At 33.5% G+C, this 20626-nt stretch overlaps 2 protein-coding genes and 1 long non-coding RNA gene across 4 annotated transcripts; all 3 read right to left on the reverse strand.

Annotated features, from left to right (window-relative positions):
* Positions 1 to 1562: 1562 nt before the first annotated feature.
* On the reverse strand, positions 1563 to 19622 carry LOC144560068 (toMV susceptible protein tm-2-like). 2 transcript variants are annotated; one of them, XM_078309218.1, is made up of 3 exons: positions 18893 to 19622; positions 3457 to 4224; positions 1563 to 2822 (listed from the first exon to the last, which is right to left on the reverse strand). In XM_078309218.1, the coding sequence occupies exons 1-3, from the start codon at positions 19519 to 19521 to the stop codon at positions 1670 to 1672; spliced, it is 2550 nt and encodes an 849-aa protein (XP_078165344.1). In that variant the 5' UTR covers positions 19522 to 19622; the 3' UTR covers positions 1563 to 1669. The 2 variants fall into 2 exon arrangements, with proteins under 2 accessions (XP_078165344.1, XP_078165345.1); XM_078309219.1 differs by lacking the exon at positions 18893 to 19622 and adding an exon at positions 4452 to 5250 and having other exon boundaries at positions 1568 to 2822.
* Positions 11013 to 13642, reverse strand: LOC144560726 (uncharacterized). Its single transcript, XR_013513457.1, has 2 exons — positions 13343 to 13642; positions 11013 to 11466 (listed from the first exon to the last, which is right to left on the reverse strand). It is a non-coding gene; the product is annotated as an uncharacterized LOC144560726 (long non-coding RNA).
* LOC144560071 (toMV resistant protein Tm-2 netted virescent-like) lies at positions 14600 to 18928 on the reverse strand. Its single transcript, XM_078309223.1, has 3 exons — positions 18909 to 18928; positions 17854 to 18618; positions 14600 to 15779 (listed from the first exon to the last, which is right to left on the reverse strand). Exons 2-3 carry the CDS (start codon positions 18612 to 18614, stop codon positions 14615 to 14617), a joined length of 1926 nt encoding a protein of 641 aa, XP_078165349.1. The 5' UTR covers positions 18615 to 18618; positions 18909 to 18928; the 3' UTR covers positions 14600 to 14614.
* Positions 19623 to 20626: the final 1004 nt, after the last annotated feature.

Genomic DNA, 20626 nt, shown 5'->3' on the forward strand with positions numbered 1-20626 from the left:
GTTTTTATTAGAAGATCAAACTCAGATTTTACAATTATTGCAGTATGTGCTTTTATTAGAAGATCAAACTCATATTTTACAATTATTGCAGTATATGTTGATGATTTAAATATCATTGGGTCTCCTGAAGAGATCGAAAAAACTGCAAAATTATTAAAGAAAGAATTTGAAATGAAAGATCTTGGTATATGCAAAAATCCGAACTGCTCACATGCTGTTTTTCTTGGATCAGAGAGAATCAGAGAGTAGTGCAGCTGAGAGCAAGGCAGAGGGAGACGAATGGAGATCTGCATTTGGAAACGGGTATAGCAAATCTAGATCCAATAGTAGTTCTCAGAGAGGTCGTCGGTACAGTGACTCGTCAGAGAATGGGGATGCGGGCGTCAGATCCGGATCCACAAGTTCAAATATGAAACATTAATTTGTTCTAGTAAGACATTAAAATAAAACAATAATTCTCTCTTTGACTTTAATTAAACAATGTCAACTGATTCCACATACAAAATAAACAAAAAATTTCCTAAAAGAAAAATGAGGAGGGATCCACTTACACCGTTTTTGGTAACACTAGGTTACTCACATTTTCAAAAATTTCAAAGTCCAAACAGTCGATTCAAATCGTTCAACATGATAGATATATTAAAATGTGCTTGCAGATCAAATTTTACATTTATTTTAATTTTTGTATCCATCTAATAAATAGGAAATAAATAAAAAAATGTAAAATTCAATCTGCAAGCTCATTTTAATATATCTATCATGTTGAACAGTTTGGACTTTGAAAATGTAAGGTATAATTTTCCAGTGTCACCAAAAAAGGGTGTAGATGGATCCCTCCTCAAGAAAAATATTTATAAATCAATGATCTCACGAGATCTTGCTAATCTTCTCATTTTAAATCTTGAAAAAATAGAAATTTCATATTAGCGAGAAACAAACAAAAACAAGATTCGTTTGTACCACCACCATCATCTCAATCTCGAAACCTTATTTCTGAAATTCAAGCAAAAAATAGCTAGAGGAGTCAAGTGATCTCCATATAAATAATTCATTAGTCATCATCATTAATACTACAATAACAAACCTACAATTCTGCCTTAAAATAGCTTATAATTTTTGTGTTCCAATTCCTCCGCTAACGCTGTTATAATAATAAAGAAGAGCTCAATCACATGATGACTTAATAACAAATCTCTTACGAGAATTGAAAGAAATACAATATTCAAGTAGAACACAAAAAAAAAAAGGGTAGAAGGAAGCATCTTTTTTAAACTAATATATCTTAGCACCCGTAATCAATTTAAAATCTAGATGCATCTATTGTTGTACGTGCCCTGATAGCCAAAGAAGGAAAAAAAATATACAAGAATTAGAGTATAAAGATCAACAACAGCATGTACATACTAATGCGCCATCAATTTTTCATATATATATATATATATATATAGTTCGTCTCTGAAAAGATCAATAATAGTACAGAAAACAAAAGACAAATTAAATGGATCATATCCGTTCTTGCGGTTTACTTTAATTCCATGTGTACAAATTACAAAAGAGTAATAGTAAAAAAAAAAATTAATGGAATAATACACATGCACACTACACCATATATATGTTACTAATAATAGACGTTTCTCCAAAAAAAAAAGTGAAAGGAGAAAGCAAGTGATCACCGACTTTTACGTTCAATTGCGACGTGCTGTAGCTCAAGAGGTAGGTGCACCGAGATAATGGATTTCGCTTTGAGGTATGTAAGCTTTGGCATAACCCCCTGTGCCACCGTCAAGTCCTTATCATCCATCACTTTCAAGTATTGTAGGGCATGGAATCCTTTTGGACAGATTATTGGACCCTCCCAATTGTCAGTTAACACTCTCTTTCCCAAGAAAAGTTTTTTTAAGCTATTCAACTTCCCAAACTCCGGCATTGGATTATGATTAAGGCAGGATCCCTTAAGCTTGAGTTTAATGATCTGTGGTGGAAGCAAGCTAGCCTCTACATTGACATTCTCTGGCCATTCTCCTTTCAAGTATAAGGATTGCAAATTCTGATAATTTGAGAGTGCTTTTGGGTAAACAATATCCATCGGGATTTTACCACTACAATCAATTTTCAATTTACGCAAGTTGCGCAATGTTTGAAATAGATTATTCATTGACACCCATTCTCCGGAATAGTTTTCGATAGCTAATGTACGCAGGTTGGGCAACTTGGCATCACATACATCCCGAAATTTTACCCACTTCAGGGTCTGTAGATTGCTTATTGGGGTACCCTTTGGTAGTTCACGAATGGCACTACTGTAGTCAACAAGTACATGCTTCAATGTACTAATTGTCCACAAGCCATTACATTTGCTATATCTAGTTTCTCGCAATTCCAGAGTTTCAAGACTTTTCATCCCATGAAAAGAGAAACGCTTAGTTGTACAGTTTCTAAGCCCCAAGTATTTCAGGTGAATCAACTTATCTAATGATTTTAATTCTATTACATCTCTAATGTTACCCACTATTTCTAAAACTTTAAGTAGCCTAAAATTAGAGCAATGTAAGCTCCTTTGAAAATATCCATCTGTATCGAACAAAAATAAAGAACGGGTATTTGGACCTACATATTCAATGAATTGTGAATTCTTCTCTTGGGCTTGCAGTGAAGCACGTCGGATTATTCCGTCGGGCTTTTTGCCAGCCGAAACTTGTGAGAAAACTGTGACAAAGTTTTCATGCCCGGCTTCATTCATTGCCAAATATCGTAGAATATCATGCACCTGGAAGTGCTTGATCAAGCCATTCGTGGATCGGCTTAAGACTTGAATCATACTCCTGAAATAATTTTGATTAATTTATAAAATAGTCAGTATTTTCGGTCTAAATTACAAAGGTTAATATATCCTAACTAGACACATTAGTTCCTATATAAATTGTAGTATAAAATTAACTTACGCTGATTACTAAGATGCATTGAAATTAATTATACAATTAATGAAATTGGTATGCAAGTCTATAAATAAGTAGTTTTATAAATTTTACTTTAAGCTAGATTTGAAGACAACTATTTGAATGTACATATGTTGGGTTAAAATTTTGTACAATATTAAAAAAAATAAAATTATTTTTATAAAATTCTAATCCCTCACGCAAAATTATTATTAAAAATCAAATTTCAGTTTTATTCTCTCTCACACTCTCTTTTTTATTTTAAAAAAAATAAAAAATCTTAGCAGCTGCTGCTAAGTGAATTCATAAGTCAAAGATGCCTAATTGAGAACATGCACTAGGTAGAAGGGCTTATTCCGAGGAAAAAACTAATTATAAGAGAATAAATCATAATATTAGAAAGAGGTGTATATATGATAACAAGTGAAGGGACTTGTATTTTCTTGGAAAAGAATTTGTGGAAAAATGTTTGCAATAATATATTATGTATTTGCCTGATTAAAAATAAGGATAAAATAACCTTTTAGAAAGTTCCTCAACGTAGTCCTCTGCCATTATCTCTATTGTTGGCCTACCCTCGAGTGTTATAAACCCTTCTGCTATCCACATTCGGATCAAACGTTTTGCAGAAATTACATGGTCTTCAGGAAAAAAAGCAAGATATTGGAAGCATGCCTTAAGATAATAAGGCATATCTTCGTAGCTCATTGCTAAGACTCGCATGCACCCACTGCCATCCGAGTGCCAATTCATTGTTTTCAGAACCCTTTCCCACGCAGGGTAAGATGGTTCTTTGCTTGAAATGATATCACCTAATACTATCAAAGCCAGAGGTAAACCCTTACACTTCTTTGATAATTTGTGTGCAAGGTCAAGGAGATCGTTAGGGCATTCTTCATCGGATTCTTGATAAGGGAGAGCCTTTTGGAGGAGGAGATCTAGGCTTTCCTTCTCATCTAAGAAGTTGAGTTCGTATGGTGGCATCTGGGAGTTAGCCAATGTAGCAACTTCGATAAACCTGCTCGTAATCAAAACTCGACTGCCATTCTTAACATTAGGCAATATATATTTCAGTTCATTCCACACATCATTCGTCCACACATCATCTAGAATAATGAGATATCTTTCACTACTTAAAAAATTGTTGTGCTCGCCAGCATAATAGTCAACATCCCTATCCTTAGGCACAAAATCGATGTACTTGCTGAGCATCTTATTTAAGAGATCAGTTAGACTGAACTGCCGAGAGATTGATAGCATTATATGATAGCTGAAATCTGCCTTGGCACTGGTACACAGGCAAAGAAAAATATATTATTAGATTGATTTCTGACATGGTTTATGAACAATAGTGATTGTTGCAGTCATGTATTACTAAGATCTCAGCATTATATTGAAAAATTGAGCTGTTAGATGATTATTTCTATACACAGCAACTCAGACTAACTATTATTATTATTGTTGTAATTATTTTATATAATTAAAACATAGATATAAAGAAAAATTTGCACTTGCCTTCTGTATACCATACTTGCAAGGGTAGTCTTTCCTAGACCACCGGCACCCACGATCGTTATGACGGCCCGTCTAGGTGTTTGTTCACGGCGCAACAGCTGTAGAATGTTGTTCTTGTTGGCCTGCAGGCCTACAACTTCAGTTTCATCGACTTCTTGATAAGTAGCTCTCCGAAAAGGCATTCTGACTGCCTCACCCACAATGTCTTGTAGGTCTTCAATTCCATAGCGAACCTTGCTTTCAGAGATTTATTTGAGAAGATTTTCAATGTTATCAAGCTCAGTGCCAAGCTTGTGGTGATGACACATATCCTGGGGCATGTGACGCAGCTTCTTGAATTTTGGTAAAAAGCTCGAATCTTCTTTAAGCTGTTCATCAACTTCCAGAAAGGTGTCGATTGCATCCTCAATGTGATAGGCTGCATCGCGGAGCTCATTTAACCAGTTCTGCACGCTCACATCTCCATTGCTTTTTGAGGCTGCATCTCTCAAGCAGCACCGGATACGGATGAGCTCACGCTGCACCCGTTGGACTTTCCTCCCAACCCCACCCAAGTGCTCGATTTCTTTCTCGATAATATTGGCAAGCTTGCTTACCACAATATTCAAAACCGCTTGAGCCATTTCTGTGTTGATAGGTGTAAGAGGATATTAATTATTACCTATTGCAGATGACTATGAATTAAGTTAAAGATGCTCTCATTAAATAGGCGAACTGGCCGGAAACCAAACGGAAGCTTCGTTGTCTAATTTGATTTGATCTTCCGGTCAAAGTAGATCTCCAGGTTCATGGAAGTTACTTGTTTAGTTTATTAATTATTTCTTGAAAATAATAAATTGTTTAATTATTTTATAAAATATATAGTACAGAAATGCAGATATTATATTGATGCGCATGCATTCGTCAAGACAAACTAGACTATAACCTGTTTAGTTCATTAAGGTTCCTACTCCTCCATACTTTTCATAATTAAAATGCCAGGCCACTTGATGCATATATTGAACGACTCGATGCATTGAACAATAAGAGCAAAACAAGTAATTAATCATATAATTTTGGTAGCAGCTTTTTTGTCGTTTCTTTGATCAAGTCCGATTTGAATTTTAGTTCGACAAATATGAAATTTACCAAATTAGCTAGAAATTTAGCTGCACTCTTTAAATCTTAAAACTTTATGCACCGGATTGGTTCTCTATTATTTCTTCCAATAAATCTTAAACCTACCAATCGCTTTCGGGGTTGAAAATAAATAGAGAAAAGAGTAATTTTGTTCCAATATCGATACCTTTGAGTGCAATACAGGTAATAGAAAGCATCATTGATAGTCCGTTATCACAGCTTCCAATGAAATATCTAGGATTGCCACTTACGATTAGGAAGCCAAAAAAGGAGCATTTCCAGCCAATTATCTTAAAAAAAAAATTAACTGAAACTTGATTCGAATATAATATATACTTTGTTAAGCAAATTGTAGATACATCCAATTTAAAAATTTAAAAATTAGATTATTTAGAGTTGGATATAGAATGACAATTAAATATACGCTACAATTATCATAAAGAAAAATAGTTTGTCCCATTTTTTTTCAATACAGTAAATGTGTGAATTAAAGATGCTATAATTTTTTTAATAACAATTTTTGGGGACAACAGTCAACAGGTCAGAAAGCAAACTGGTGCTTAGTCTAATTTGATTTGTTTTCGCAAGTTAAATTATACCGCTCGTACTAATTAAGTGACTTTTTGAAATAATTAACGAAACAAATGCTAGCTAGCAACTGTAAAAAAAATATCTAGTAGGTCATTTTTTTTTCTTTTCCTTTCTCATTTTCCTTTTTCTTACTTTTTTCTTTTCTTTTTTTCTTTTCCTTTCTTTGTTGTTTCAGCCCCTTGCTTTCTTCTCAATTTTCAACAGCCCCTTGCTTTGTTGTTTCAGCCCCTTGGTCGTAGGCATGGTAGCAATAATGTTTATCAACGTGATGATCAATACAACAAAATAAAGAATAATAATGCAGTGAAAAATAAGAATGATAAATATCCTGAAGATGTTTGTTACAAACATGGGATGGCAAACCATTGATCGCATACCTGCTGTACGCCCAAGCTTCTTCTGTACGATTCATCTCAAAATAATTAGGGGGGAGACAACATAACCCTTTAGAGAGATAGAAAAAATGCAGTTGTTATTAAGCAAAGGATTTGTGCCAAACTATACGTACAAAGGAGGTTCTAACTTCTAAGAACCTTACATAATTTTTTTCGATATTGTAGCTATGAAATAGTAAAAAACATATATGTGTGCCAGATTGATTAGGAAATTAATTCCTCTGGTTTAACTTTATAATTTTTAAATAAGCTACACTTATATTTACTTTTTTGGATAATAACAAATATATGTCTACAGTACGTAGCATAATTGATTAATCAGATAATTTAAATAAAAATATATGTCTACACTTATATTTACTTTTTTTTTTTAAAATACAACGTCACCCACAATAAACTATATTTCATCAAATGTTTGATGAGAAGCATGCAGCATATATAAAATGATTTTGTCCTTATTAATATGTTTTGGGGGTTTTATTAATTGGAAATATCTATAATATATTTTTAACTGCTTAATATTAACTTATTAATTTAGAAAAATATTTCTCATCCGTCTTTTTTGTACCTACCCTGCTCTTGTGACTCCATCCTTTTCTCCTCACTTCCTCTTTGTTCCTGGTCTTGGTCATTTACAAGGTATTTTCTCCAGAAATTATTTGATCCTGATCATGTCATGCCATGTGTGAGAGGACGGTTGGGATCACGAAAGGTACTTCTATAGGTGTCTTTAGTACACCGTTGTGTTTTAAATGACTGTGTGTGTATGCTGAGCTTATTTTCGCGCGAGCGCCTCCTTTCATTACATTGTTTATTTGGGATTTTCTCGCATCTGTGTATGATATCTCATGTGTGGTTAACGTTTTTGTAGCCGTGATGCTTCAAGACAAAATAGACTATAACCTACGTGTTTACTAGGGCGGACTCAGATGGAGCCAAGGTGCAACTGCCCTCCTGGATTTCAAACTTTCATTGATATCTATAGACTCCCCCCTCCCCTAAAGTTTTGTGATTTGTAATTAGAGTTAAAATTATAATAATTAGAAATTAGAAGTTAGAGAATTAAAAATTATATGTTAGAGTATTGTTTTTTATCTAGTATCTGATTAGCTAATAGATTTGAATCTAATTAGTTATTTAAACCAGACTCGCTATTTTTTTACCACTCATTGACGAAAATTTGACGAAAATCCTGAATTAATCCCTTCATGCGTGTTTATTTATTAATAATTTAATAATATCGGTCACTTGTAGTTCATCAAGAATAAATGTCACTTTCATGTGGGGCATAATGGTAATCATGCATGCTAAATGCTTGGAGAATTCAGCTTTTATTTTACTTTATTTTATTCTATTCTATATTTCGACATTTTCCACTTTCCTGGCTATTGTGCCAACTTTGTTCTATTCTATGTTTTACTTTATTTTATTCTATTATATTCTACCCTTTTCGAGACATTTAATTTAACTTTTATTTTATTAATGAAGGATAAATGATGAAATAATTCGGCATGAAGGTATAGGAAAAGTTCAAAGGAGGATGGTTTAACTTGTAAAAATTTACAATCCAGTCCATTCTGTTTGCATTTTCTCAGTAACGCAAGGTGATTAATTTCTATAAAATTAATTTCAAGACCATTTGTTAATCACCGACTGAAAATACACAGGCAAATCCTCTTTTGTCCGATATCCCAATTCACTCAAGTCCATTATCAAACTTCTCTACAGAGCCTCTTGCGTTTTAGGCCTCTTTCATTTTTGGGCCAACGGTGGCCCAATGAAAGAGCTAACACAATTTAATCCTCACTCAGACACTAGTGAACTTTTCTCTGGGTATATTATCAAAAGATGAACCATGGAAAAGCTAACACAAATTCTTTGCATATCTTCTTCTTGTTGATTCCATTCGCTTTTCTTCACTTTGGTTTTCCTTTTTGTTTTGTCTCTGCCCTCTTTCCTTAAATCAACCATGACATATTTAATGTTCTCATGAATGGATAGGATTTGATGTGTCAATTGCAATAAAAAGGAAAACTGAAGGGCTTGATTGCATAATTTCTGATTATCAAATTTATTTTATGTTAACATAGAACAGAATGTTTCTTTTATGTTTAACAGTTCGTTTTCTTAATTTACACATATGTTCAACAAAACTGTTATGTAAATGCTCATGTGGGAATCTTGACGCCGTGTGAAACATAAAAAGATGTCATAAATGGTCTCTGTTACTGGCAGCTGGGACCCATTATGTCAGAAGAAATCGTTTAAATTTGAAAGGCCCATCGTTGTATAACATTTCGGCCCGTCAATGGTTCAGTAGAAGAAAGCTCAGCATATAAGAATAAAAGGAAGAAGGCCTAAATAAATGAAACTTAACCCAAAGAGAATGAGAAGCCCAGAGAACTTTAGAGATTCCGAGAGAAGCCATTTTCGCGAGAAAGCCTTTAAGATTTCAAAAATCTGAACCACAGCTTTTAGGAATTTACAGGATGCCCGTTGCGATTTTATCTGACTTGCAGACAAAGTCCTTGGTGTTTAAAAAGTTGCCAAATCCACCTTGCAATAATTTTAAAACTTATCCAAGTTCCCATAATTTTTACAAAGTCCTCGGAAATCCTGAAAATCATGGAAACTTTAGATATTCAAATAAATTCCAGAATATGTCTAGAAAGTTCAGAAAATTCATATAAATTATTGAGTCTATAAAATTAACAGAAATTATCTAGAGAGTCTGAAAATTTCATATAAATTACTTAGACACTCTCAATATTCACAGAAAATATTGAAAGACTCAAAAAACAAATAAAATATATCTGCAGGTCCAGAAAATTCATATGCATAATCTAAGATACCAGGAAAATCATATAAAATATATGTGAACTTCCAAAAATCTCCAGAAATTATTTGAATGTCTAAAACTCCTTAAAACGCCAAACATGAAGACGAGAATCATACATATTAGTCTTCCAAGTCCCAAATGTCAAGGCGAGTATCATACGTACGTCCTACTTTTAACCAATACCAAACCGATCGAAACAAAAACCAAACCAATCCAAACAAAGCTAAAATCAAACCCAAGTCGAAACAAATCCAAGCCAAACTAAACTAAAATTTATCCAATTTACAGGGCCAGTGTTCTGGCGCTGAACTTCCTGCCACCAGAACCGTGCATGTCCCTCGAATAGCTGTGTAGCTAACTCCACCTTGTTCTCTTCTAGAGCTCGAAGGATTTGGAACTTGTCCTAAAAGAAAAATGAGGAGGGATCCACTTACACTGTTTTTGGTGACACTAGGTTACATCTTATATTTTCAAAAATTTCAAAGTCCAAACAATTCATTCAAATCGTTCAACATGATGGATATATTAAAATATGCTTGTAGATCAAATTTTACATTTTTTTAATTTTTGTATCCATCTAATAAATAGGAAAAAAAATAAAAAAAAATGTAAAATTTGATCTGCAAGTGCATTTTAATATATCCATCATGTTGAACGGGATACTGTTTGGACTTTGAAAATGTAAGGTGTAATTTTCCGGTGTCATCAAAAAAGGGTGTAAATGAATCCCTCCTCAAAAAAATTTTATAAATCAATGATCTCACGAGATCTTGCTAATCTTCTCATTTTAAATCTTGAAAAAAATAGAAATTTCATATTAGCGAGAAACAAACAAAAAACAAGATTCGTTTGTACCACCACCATCATCTCAATCTCGAAACCTTATTTTTCAAATTCAAGCAAAAAATAGAGGAGTCAAGTGATCTCCATATAAGTAATTCATTAGTCATCATCATTAATGCTACAATAACAAACCTACAATTCTGCCTTAAAATAGATTATAATTTTTGTGTTCCAATTCCTCCCCTAACGCTGTTGTAATAATAAATAAGAGCTCAATCACTTAATAACAAACCTCTTACGAGACTTGAAAGAAATACAATATTCAAGTAGAACACACACAAAAAAAAAGAATATATATATAGAGAGAGAAAGATGAGCTACGGTGAGCTATAAAGTAAAACACATTTATACTCTATGCAGTATCTTTATTTTTAAAGTTCAAATAGCTGATTCGAACCTTCCAACATGTTGTACATAATAAAATATGCTTGAAAACTAAATTTTATATTTTTTGAAATTTTTTTTTATTATTTATTAAGCAATTTGAAAATCATAAAATCCGGGTGAACAGTAAAAAACAATAAAAAATCAGCGATTTTCAAAGAAGCTTAATTAATAGTAAAAAAATTCAAAAAAAATATAAAATTTGGTCTCCAAGCACATTTCAATATGGAGATCATGTTGAACAGTTCGGATCTGTTGTTTGAATTTTTAAAATGAATTTCTTTTGCCATGGAGTAAAACAACTCTTTTACTCTATAGCTCACCATAGCTCATCTCTTTCTCTATATATATATATATATCTTAGCACCAGCACTCAATTTAAAATATACGAGAAGGAAAAAAAATATACAAGAATTAGAGTATAAAGTTGTCACACCCCGACAACAGGACAGACAACCCACCGTGCTCATCAGCGCAAGGCGAATCTATAGTCATATACAATATATATATATATACATACATTACTAATGACAAGACAAGAGCCACAACACATGGATAAACTTTTCTTTAAAGTTTAGAAATTTACATGAAACAAACAAATTGAAAATAAACCTCTTATGGTACAATAAAATCCAATCGAAATACCATAACAGATTTATTTAAAGTGAACCAAATACTCATCTTTGTGGCATGTCATGCAGTCCTCTAGTTCGGCATCTCACTTTTGTGTCCCGTGCTTTGTACCTGGAACCCACTGAAGTGGAAATGTGAGAGATTGAAAATCTCCCAGTGCGGTATTCAGTTCCAATCGAGTTATTCTAAGGCTCATCCAACTAAACCAATCCTGCACGGAGTTTAATTATAATGAAATAACAATAATTATAGAAATCCAGGAAATAACAAACGAAACTGAAACCAATCAGGTAGCATGCAAATTTCTCATATAAAAGAAAACAAATATGCATTTATCTCAATACTTTACCCTAACATTAATTTTTATTATGCAATGCTCATTTATATGTCAAATGCACCAATGTTTAAGCCAAAATAATTAACATATCACATGAGACATAACTGGTCACCAACATTTTCAAACAATATAACCTAAATAAAAGTACACATATTAAGTAACATAATATAAATTCACTTCATGCAATGCTCAATGTTCATGTGTAGAATTTTTAAGAAAACTCATCTAAGTTTTAAAAATAAAACTTCAATATGTCATGCTTTATTCATGACTATTCATGATAGAATAAAATATTATTATATTAGGTAACCATTTTGGTATTAACAATACTCGGTCATGTGCTACAAGTCGGTCATGTGCTACAAGTACAGCGCCTACATGACACCGATCATGCGCTACAAGTTCAGCGTCTACATGACCGTCAAGACTCATACAGGACTCCGATCATGCGCTACCATGAATATGGCGCCTACACAATTTTTGTTATGGTCATAACCTGAAATTATGCGCTTACCCCGAATAGGGTGCCTACATGACTAAAGTTATGCGCTACAAGTTCAGCGCCTACATAACCGAGTCATACGCTACCACGAATATGGCGTCTATGCAATTTATGTTATGCGCTACAAGTTCAGCGCCTACATAACAAAAATTACACGCTTACCCCGAATATGGCGCCTATGCAATTTCTGTTATGCGCTACAAGTTCAGTGCCTACATAACAGAAAGTGCATGCTTACCCCGAATAGGGCGCCTACATGATCGTCAGGTTTCAGACATTTGGTTCTTTAACACAGTTCCCAATATCATGTTACGAATCATTCTTTCCATATCATGTCATGTTTTAGTTTCAAAATATGCTTCATAAAAATATGCTCATGCATGCATCCTTTTGACTCAACTAATAAATACAATGCATAATATAATTCAAACAAGTCAATTCAAGCATACCAAGTACTTCAATCAAGTCATTCTTAGATTCAAACAATAAAATATACCTCACATGCAAATTTATGCATTCATGTCATGCATTTGTGAAAATTACTATGCATCCATATCATGCTAAGGTTCATTTAAATCAAACTCATGCTTTAGCTAAGTTGCTTTGTACCATGTTGCATTTATAACAAGTGCATGGTTCATATAAAACGATGTATCATGCATGCAAGTATATCATGCAAAATTTGTGGTTCAACTCATGTCTTTATGTCATCTATGCATATGCCATGCAACCCACATTCGCAATGCAATTCAAGTCTTATTTTATGCATGCATATTACGTACTCATAACTAGAAAAAGAATTCAAACAATTTCATATAAAACTCCAAGAATCAATATAGCGAAAACACACAAGTATTTTAACATTATAGTGTACTATATGCCTATAGTTTGTCACCATACCAATACCAACTGATTTGGTTAACAAATTAGCGGATGTTATTATGAGGTCTACTAATTTTACCATTTATATCAATTTTAATGTAGTCCCTTTATAATTGGTCAATACCCTTATGTTAATTAATTAAGCATGCATTGCAAATTGGACCCGTTATCCAATAATTAAACTATTCATACTACCCACATAACAATCAAGCAACTAATTTAACCATAATACACAGACAATCAACAAGTAAAATTGCAATCAATAAGCACACAACGTGCAATATAAGGCAAGCAAGAAACCCACAAGCAATCAACAATAATAACCTACTTAGTTGAAAGGGGCTAAGAATAACTCGAAATCCGCACCTTTTAATGTTGAGAACGATAAGACTCGAAGTCAGTTCACTGTTTAGAATCGAGTCGGTCGAGTCGTTCGAGAGCAGCCACAGATTTCAAGTAATCACCCAATTGGAAATCGAGAAACTTCAATCAGCTCTGTCTCCTTCTTCTCACTGCTTCGTTGGACTGCCGAGACTCCTTTTCTCCTCTCTTTTGTCCATTGATCTACCTCCGTTATTTTCCAGGCTAGAGACGGACTGGGCGAGAATGAGAGAGATGCGAGACAAAAATGGAACAAAAGGAATGAAAATTGGAGAGGCAGAGAGTGCCACGTGACAGATATATATAAAATGAAGTTAATTAGGTGAGGGGGTAAACTTGTAGAATTTGATAAAAGAGTAGTGGTTGCCATGTGTCCACATGTGTAGCTAAAACTTAAAATAAATTCCATTATATATTATTATATATTGTTTTAACGCACTTTACTTGATATGGATAAATCATCAAGTTTCAAAAATTATTAATAATAGAAAGTTAGTGGAATTGGGTGTTCAAAATGAATTATCCAAGTGCTTGACAGGTGGAGAAATTAGTGGACCGGAATAAGCTGATGAAAATGAACCATCAAAGTATTTGACAGGTGTCTCCACATGAAGCTATGATACAAGAAAAAGAAAATTGTTTAATTATTCTACTTATTCTCATAATGAATAACTTGCACACCGCATCCCATATATATATAATATTTTTAAAGAACTAAACATATTGTTATAAAAATCTTAATTTTAATCAACAGGTTGTTAATCTAAAAATATTTCAAAAATAATAATAAAATCTATCTAATCACTAGTATTACTTTATAATTAAATAAAGAAATCAGAGTAATTGCCATTAAAATTATTACTTATGTGATGCTATCACCAAATCACTTTTAAATAGTTGTTATGTTTTATTTACAAAAGTTCGAGGTCAGTCTAAACATATTACAATGTTCTAAAATTTGTACCAATATTTAAAAGTTGGGTTGTTACAAAAGATCAACAGCAGCATGTACAAACTAATGCCATCAATTTTTCATATATATATATATATATATATATATATATAGCTCGTCTTTGAAAAGATCAATATACATACGTAGTACTCGCGGTTTACTTTAATTCCATGTGTACAAAATACAAAAGAATAATAGTACAAAAATCAAAAAGCAAATTTAATGGAATAATACATGCACAGTGCACCATATATATATGTTACTAATAATAGACGTTTCTCCCAAAACCAAAAAAAAGAAAGTGATCACCATCTTTTACGTTCAATTGTCACGTGTTGTAGCTCAGGAGGTAGGTGCACCCCGAGACTGAATTCCGCTTTGAGGTATGTAAGCTTTGGCATGACCCCCTCTTTCACCGTCAAGTCCTTGATTTTGCTATCAGTCACTTTCAAGTATTGTAGGGCACGGAATCCTTCTGGACAGATTATTGGACCCTTCCAACCATAAGTTACATCATCTCCCAACCAAAGTTTTTTTAGGCTATTCAACTTCCCAAGCTCCGGCATTGGATTTTGCTTAAGGTAGGATCTCTGAAGCGTGAGTTTAATGAGCAGTGGTGGAAGCAAGCTAGCCTCTACATTGACATTCTCTGGCCATGGTCCATTCAAGTATAAGGCTTGCAAATACTGATAATTTGGAAGTGCTTTTGGGTAAACAATCTCCATCGGGATTGTAGATAAAAGCCATCTAATTTCCAAGTTACGCATGTTGTGCAATGTTTGAAATAGATTAGTCCATGATACCCATTTTCCAGAATCATTTTTAATACCTAATGTACGCAGGTTGGGCAACTTGGCATCACATACATCCTCAAAATATACCCACTTCAAGGTCTGTAGATTGCTTATTGTGGTACCGTTTGGTATTTGTCCACGAATGGGTCTCCAGTAGTCAACCAGTACATGCCTCAATGTACTAATTGTCCATAAGCCATCAAATTTTTCATATTTAATCCCTCGCAATTCCAGAGTTTCGAGACTTTTCATACCATGAAAAGAGAAGCTGAATGTTTCAAAGTTTCTAAGCCCCAAGTATTTCAGGTGAATCAACTCACCTAATGATATTAATACTATAATGTTATCTTTCGTACCCACTATTTCTAAAACTTTAAGTAGCCTAAACTCAGAGCCATGCAACCAGCTCCAATTGCAAGGTATATCTGTAACGAACACAAATAAAGAACGGGTATTTGGACCTACATATTCTTTGAAATCTGAGTCCTTCTTCTGGGATTGAAGTGAAGCACGTCGGATTTTTTTGTCAGACTTTTTATCAGCCAGAACTTGTTTGACAACCGTGACAAAGTTTTCATTCCTTGCTTCATCCATTGCCAATTTGTGTAGAATGTCATGCACCTGGAAGTGCTTGATCAAACCATTTGTGAATCGGCTTAACACTTGAATCATACTCCTGAATTAATTTTGTTTTATAAATAAGTTAGGAAATACTAAAAGTATTGCAGTCATAATTACAAAGGTTATATATCGTAACTAGACTCATTAGTTCCTATATAAATTGAAAGATAAAATTAATTTATGCCGATTTACTAGACTTATTAGTTCCTATATTAATTGAAAGATAAAATTAATTTGTGCTGATTATTAAGATGCATTGAAATTTAGAATGCAATTAATGAAATTTGTACGTAACTATAGAAATAAGAACTTTTGTAAATTTTGTTCTAGATTTAAAAAGAAATATTTTAATGTACATATATGTTTGTTGAAAATTCGAATAAAAGTTAAATATTCAAACTTTTTTTAGTATCAAATCGTATCTACTATTTTTTTTTTTTTTTTACAACACAAGTGAAAGATACGTAATTGAAAATAATCTTTGGTGGACTCTATAAAAAAAGGGGATGCTGATAACTGTTACTGCACTTCTATCCTCCCACTGTTTGCGCACATAACTTTAATAACTAATCTGAGGGGATTGTTTCGGCACAATTTCCTTATATAATTCGTATCGTCCCTGCACAATTTTTAAAGTATTGATACCTATGAATGAAAATATTTATACCAAACTCTCCTCACACCATAAATACCTATGGGGGACCACTCAAACTAAATGGGGGATGGGGGGAGGGGGGAGGGGACTAGGAGGGACCAAATACGTTTCTCAAAATATCAATATTGTCATAACTATATGAGGGGACCGCAGTACTTAATATTTTTTTTACATATGGCGATGGATAACGTCTGTAAGTATTAAAAGTATTTATATCTATGCACTGAAATATTTATATGTATATACATTGTACAAAGTTTAATTCTCAGACGTTTGATCATATTAAGTTACATATCAAAGTATTAATATCTTAATTTGTAAGTATTAATACTTTATTTTGCAAGTATTGATACTTATGCACTAAATTATTTATACTTATGAGGTCAATTATTTTTTCTATAGGAAGTTTGATGTGGGAATACAGGGTCCCCACTACTTCATTAGATGAAGGTTGACGTGGGGACCATTGGGGGACTGCAAAAGGGGAATCATCATATCAAGTTACGCATGCAAGTATTAATATTTTAGTTTACAAGTATTAATCTGTTAGTTCCCATGTATTTATACCTATAAAGGTTGATGCAGGGACAAGTACATGGACTGAAAAAAGGTGTACCATATAATTAGTGGGGACCATAGTAACATTCCTCTACTGTAGCTGCGGAGAACAATATAATTATTCAAAAAAAAGACCGAGAACATGCATTTGGTAAAAGATTTTACAAGAAGTATGTATATAAAGATGGGCTAAAATAATGAGTCACAGAATAAAACAAGTTTTTGTCCCATGATACTATGTTTTCATTTTGAAAGTCCAAACAACCGATTCAAACGCTCAACACGATCTCCATATTGAAATGTGCTTGGATACCAAATTTTACATTTTTTGGATTTTTTTTTTACTATTTATCAAGCCACTTTGAAAATCGCTGATCCGGTGGTCCAGAAATGTTTACTGTTCACAGTAAAACAAATATTTTCAAAGTGGCTCAATAAATAGTAAAAAAATTCAAAAAAATATAAAATTTAGTCTCCAAGCACATTTCAATATAGAGAATATGTTGGAAGGTTCGAATCGGTTGTTTGAATTTTCAAAATGAAAATATGGTGTGGAGTACAAACGTGTTTTACTCCATGGCTCGCCCAAGTCAAGCGATATATTTATATATATATATATATATATTGGATAATAATATATCTTGCAATCAAGAGTATAATAACGCATCGTAGCTTATTTTTATTTATCTTGCACTACACTTTACTAGATCCTTTTGTTTGTTTTTATATACTTTTTTTATAGAAGCTCTCTACTTTTCTACTCTATTCTATAATAAAATTATAGTATATATATAATGTATACCTAAACCGAGTTATATGAAGCATTTAATTTGTGAAAATAAAGTTTGCAAGAACATTGTATCGTTGCCTCATAAAGATAAAGAAAATATATATATATATATATATATATGTATACCTTTTAGCAAGTTCCTCAAGGCAGTCCTCAGCCATTATCTCCATTGGCTTATCCTTGAATGGTATGAATCCCTCTGCTACCCACATTCTGATGAGGCATCTTGCGGAAATCACATAGTCTTCAGGGAAGAAAGCAAGATATTGGAAGCAAGTCTTTAGATAGTAAGGCAAATCTTGGTAGCTCATTGCTAAAATTCGCATACAATCATTGTCATCTGAGTGCCAATTCATGGTCTGCAATATCCTTTCCCACGTAGGGTAGGACGGTTGTTTAGAAAGGATACCACCTAATATTACCAAAGCCAGAGGTAACCCCTTACATTTCTTTGATAGTTTGTTGGCAAGCTCAAGGAGATCGATAGGGTATTCTTTATCAGGTTCTTGATGAGGGAGAGCCTTTCTGAGGAGGAGATCTAGGCTTTTCCCATCATCTAAGATCTTGGGTTCATATTGCATCGTTTCGTATTCAGCTGATTTTTCAATTTCAATATCTCGGCTAGTTATCAAAACCCTGCTCCCGTTCTTATTAGCATTAGGCAATATATCTTTCAGGTTATTCCATAGATCATCCCCCCACACATCATCTAAAATAATCAGATATCTTTTGCTACTTAAAACACTTTTGAGCTCACCAACATAATAGCCCACATCACGATCTTTAGGTACCTCATTCTTGTACTCGCTGACCATCTTTGTTAAGATATCACGCATATTGAATTGCTGAGATATCGGCAACTTTATATGATAGTCGAAATCTGCCATGGCACTGTTTAGATAAGCAAAGAAGATATATAATTAGATTGATTTCTAGCAAGGTTTCTCAACAATAGTGATTGTGGCAGACATGTATTACTACGATCTCGGGATTTTATATTGAACAATTGAGTTATTAGGATCAATATTGGATCTTCAAAATTGTAATTTATAATAGTAGTAATAGTTGATCGTTGAAATACGTAGCAACTTAGACAAACTCTTATTTTTATTGTTGGAATTTTCTTATATCTTTAAAACATAGTTGAAAAAAACTCTGCACTTGCCTTTTGTATACCATACATGCAAGGGTAGTCTTGCCAAGACCGCCAATACCCACGATGGTTATGACTGCCAGCTTTGTTGTTTCCTCACAACGCAACAGCTTCAGAATGTTGTCCTTGTCAGCCTGCATGCCTACGACTTGATTTTCGTCTACTTCAGAATAAGTAGCTCTTCGATGAGGCATTTTGACAGCCTCTGATCCCTTGCTCTTATCTTCCACTGGTTGGTCTAATTTGATGTCATAGCGATTCCTGCTCTCATAGATCTCTTTGAGTTGATTTTCAATATTATCGAGCTCTGTGCCAAGATTGTGGAGGGTATACAGCTTCATGGGATTCTTGCACGCCTTCACGAATTTTTGAAAAACGGTGGCATCTTTATACCCAACTTTGAGATAGAAGTTGTCGATTGCATCCTCGATGTGATAGGCCACATCACGGAGCTCATTCAGCCAGGTTCGCACTCCCTCATTTGTTTTTCGTTTTGAGTCGGCATCTATCAGGCAGGTCTTGATTCGGTTGAGCTCACGCTGCACATGTTCGATTTTCGCCCCAACCCCACCCAAGAATTGTGTTTCGTTCGCTATGACAACTGCAAGCTTGCCCAGTACACTCACAACCGCCTCAGCCATTTCACTATTTTTTTTTTCTGTCTTTTGAAATGTGCACCAGTGTAAGAGAATATTATTATAACTTGGTAGCTAGTGTAGGCAAAGATGGGTTTGATTATATAGGCGATCAGGCCGGAAAACAATCTACGTTAGTATACTCGGTAGTTGTTTCTTTCACAGCTGATGAGCTGGCATTGGATAATTATGAACACAGCTGGCATTGAACATAGCTGAGCCATTTCTCTCAATCTCTCTATCAACGTTCTTTTACTTTTACTTTTCTTAAAAAAAAATTATAATATATTGGGAATTTATAACCAAAAAGGAAAAAAATAATCCACAGATAAGCTTTTTCTATTGAAGAAAAAATATATATGTACAAGTTTTATAATAAATGTATATCCGGTGAGAGGTTTTATTTGGATTGATGTAATATACAGTATTGATAACCACATTATTATTATATACAGTATTGAGAACCAACCTTAATTTGATCTAGTGGAAAAAATAATTTTCTCTGTATGGAAAGTCGCATATTCGAAACACGAATGTAAAATTGGCGACCATTTGTTGTATGGTTCTGGTGCATGCAAAAAAAAAAGTTGTGTCATAGTCGTACAGTTAAGTTTTCCACAATTTTTTATTTTTAGTTTTTCAAATAAAATTTCATAATTCGAAGCTGTAATAGCTATCCATCCAAAAGATATCGTGCCCAATTGTTAAAATTAGTTCACAGTTCGTAATCTTACTGTCCATTTTATAATGTCAATAACTCATGTTGAGTACATCATATATCAATTCTTTAGTTTTTAAAATTCGTATATATTTCACTCTTAAAATGTATTAAATTTCACCATTTCTCTTGCGGAAAAAATCTAGCCAACACACTGGCCGAGAGAACGTGATCTTTTGAGCATTAATATGAAAGATTTACGAAGATGAATATTGGATGGAAATATATATATCATCCTTGGAAAATAAATCCTCGCTATCATTGTGTAGCATTTAATGAGTAGGTATTCTTTGAATGTTAATGTGGACCACTAATTAAATGAGAAATAGACGTCTAACAATTGCTCCTTGTAATAATGCAAGGGGCCATGCTAGCACCTTGGATAAGAACAAA

Source organism: Carex rostrata, chromosome 10, assembly GCF_964058835.1.
Source record: "Carex rostrata chromosome 10, lpCarRost1.2, whole genome shotgun sequence".
Taxonomy (NCBI): Eukaryota; Viridiplantae; Streptophyta; class Magnoliopsida; order Poales; family Cyperaceae; genus Carex; species Carex rostrata.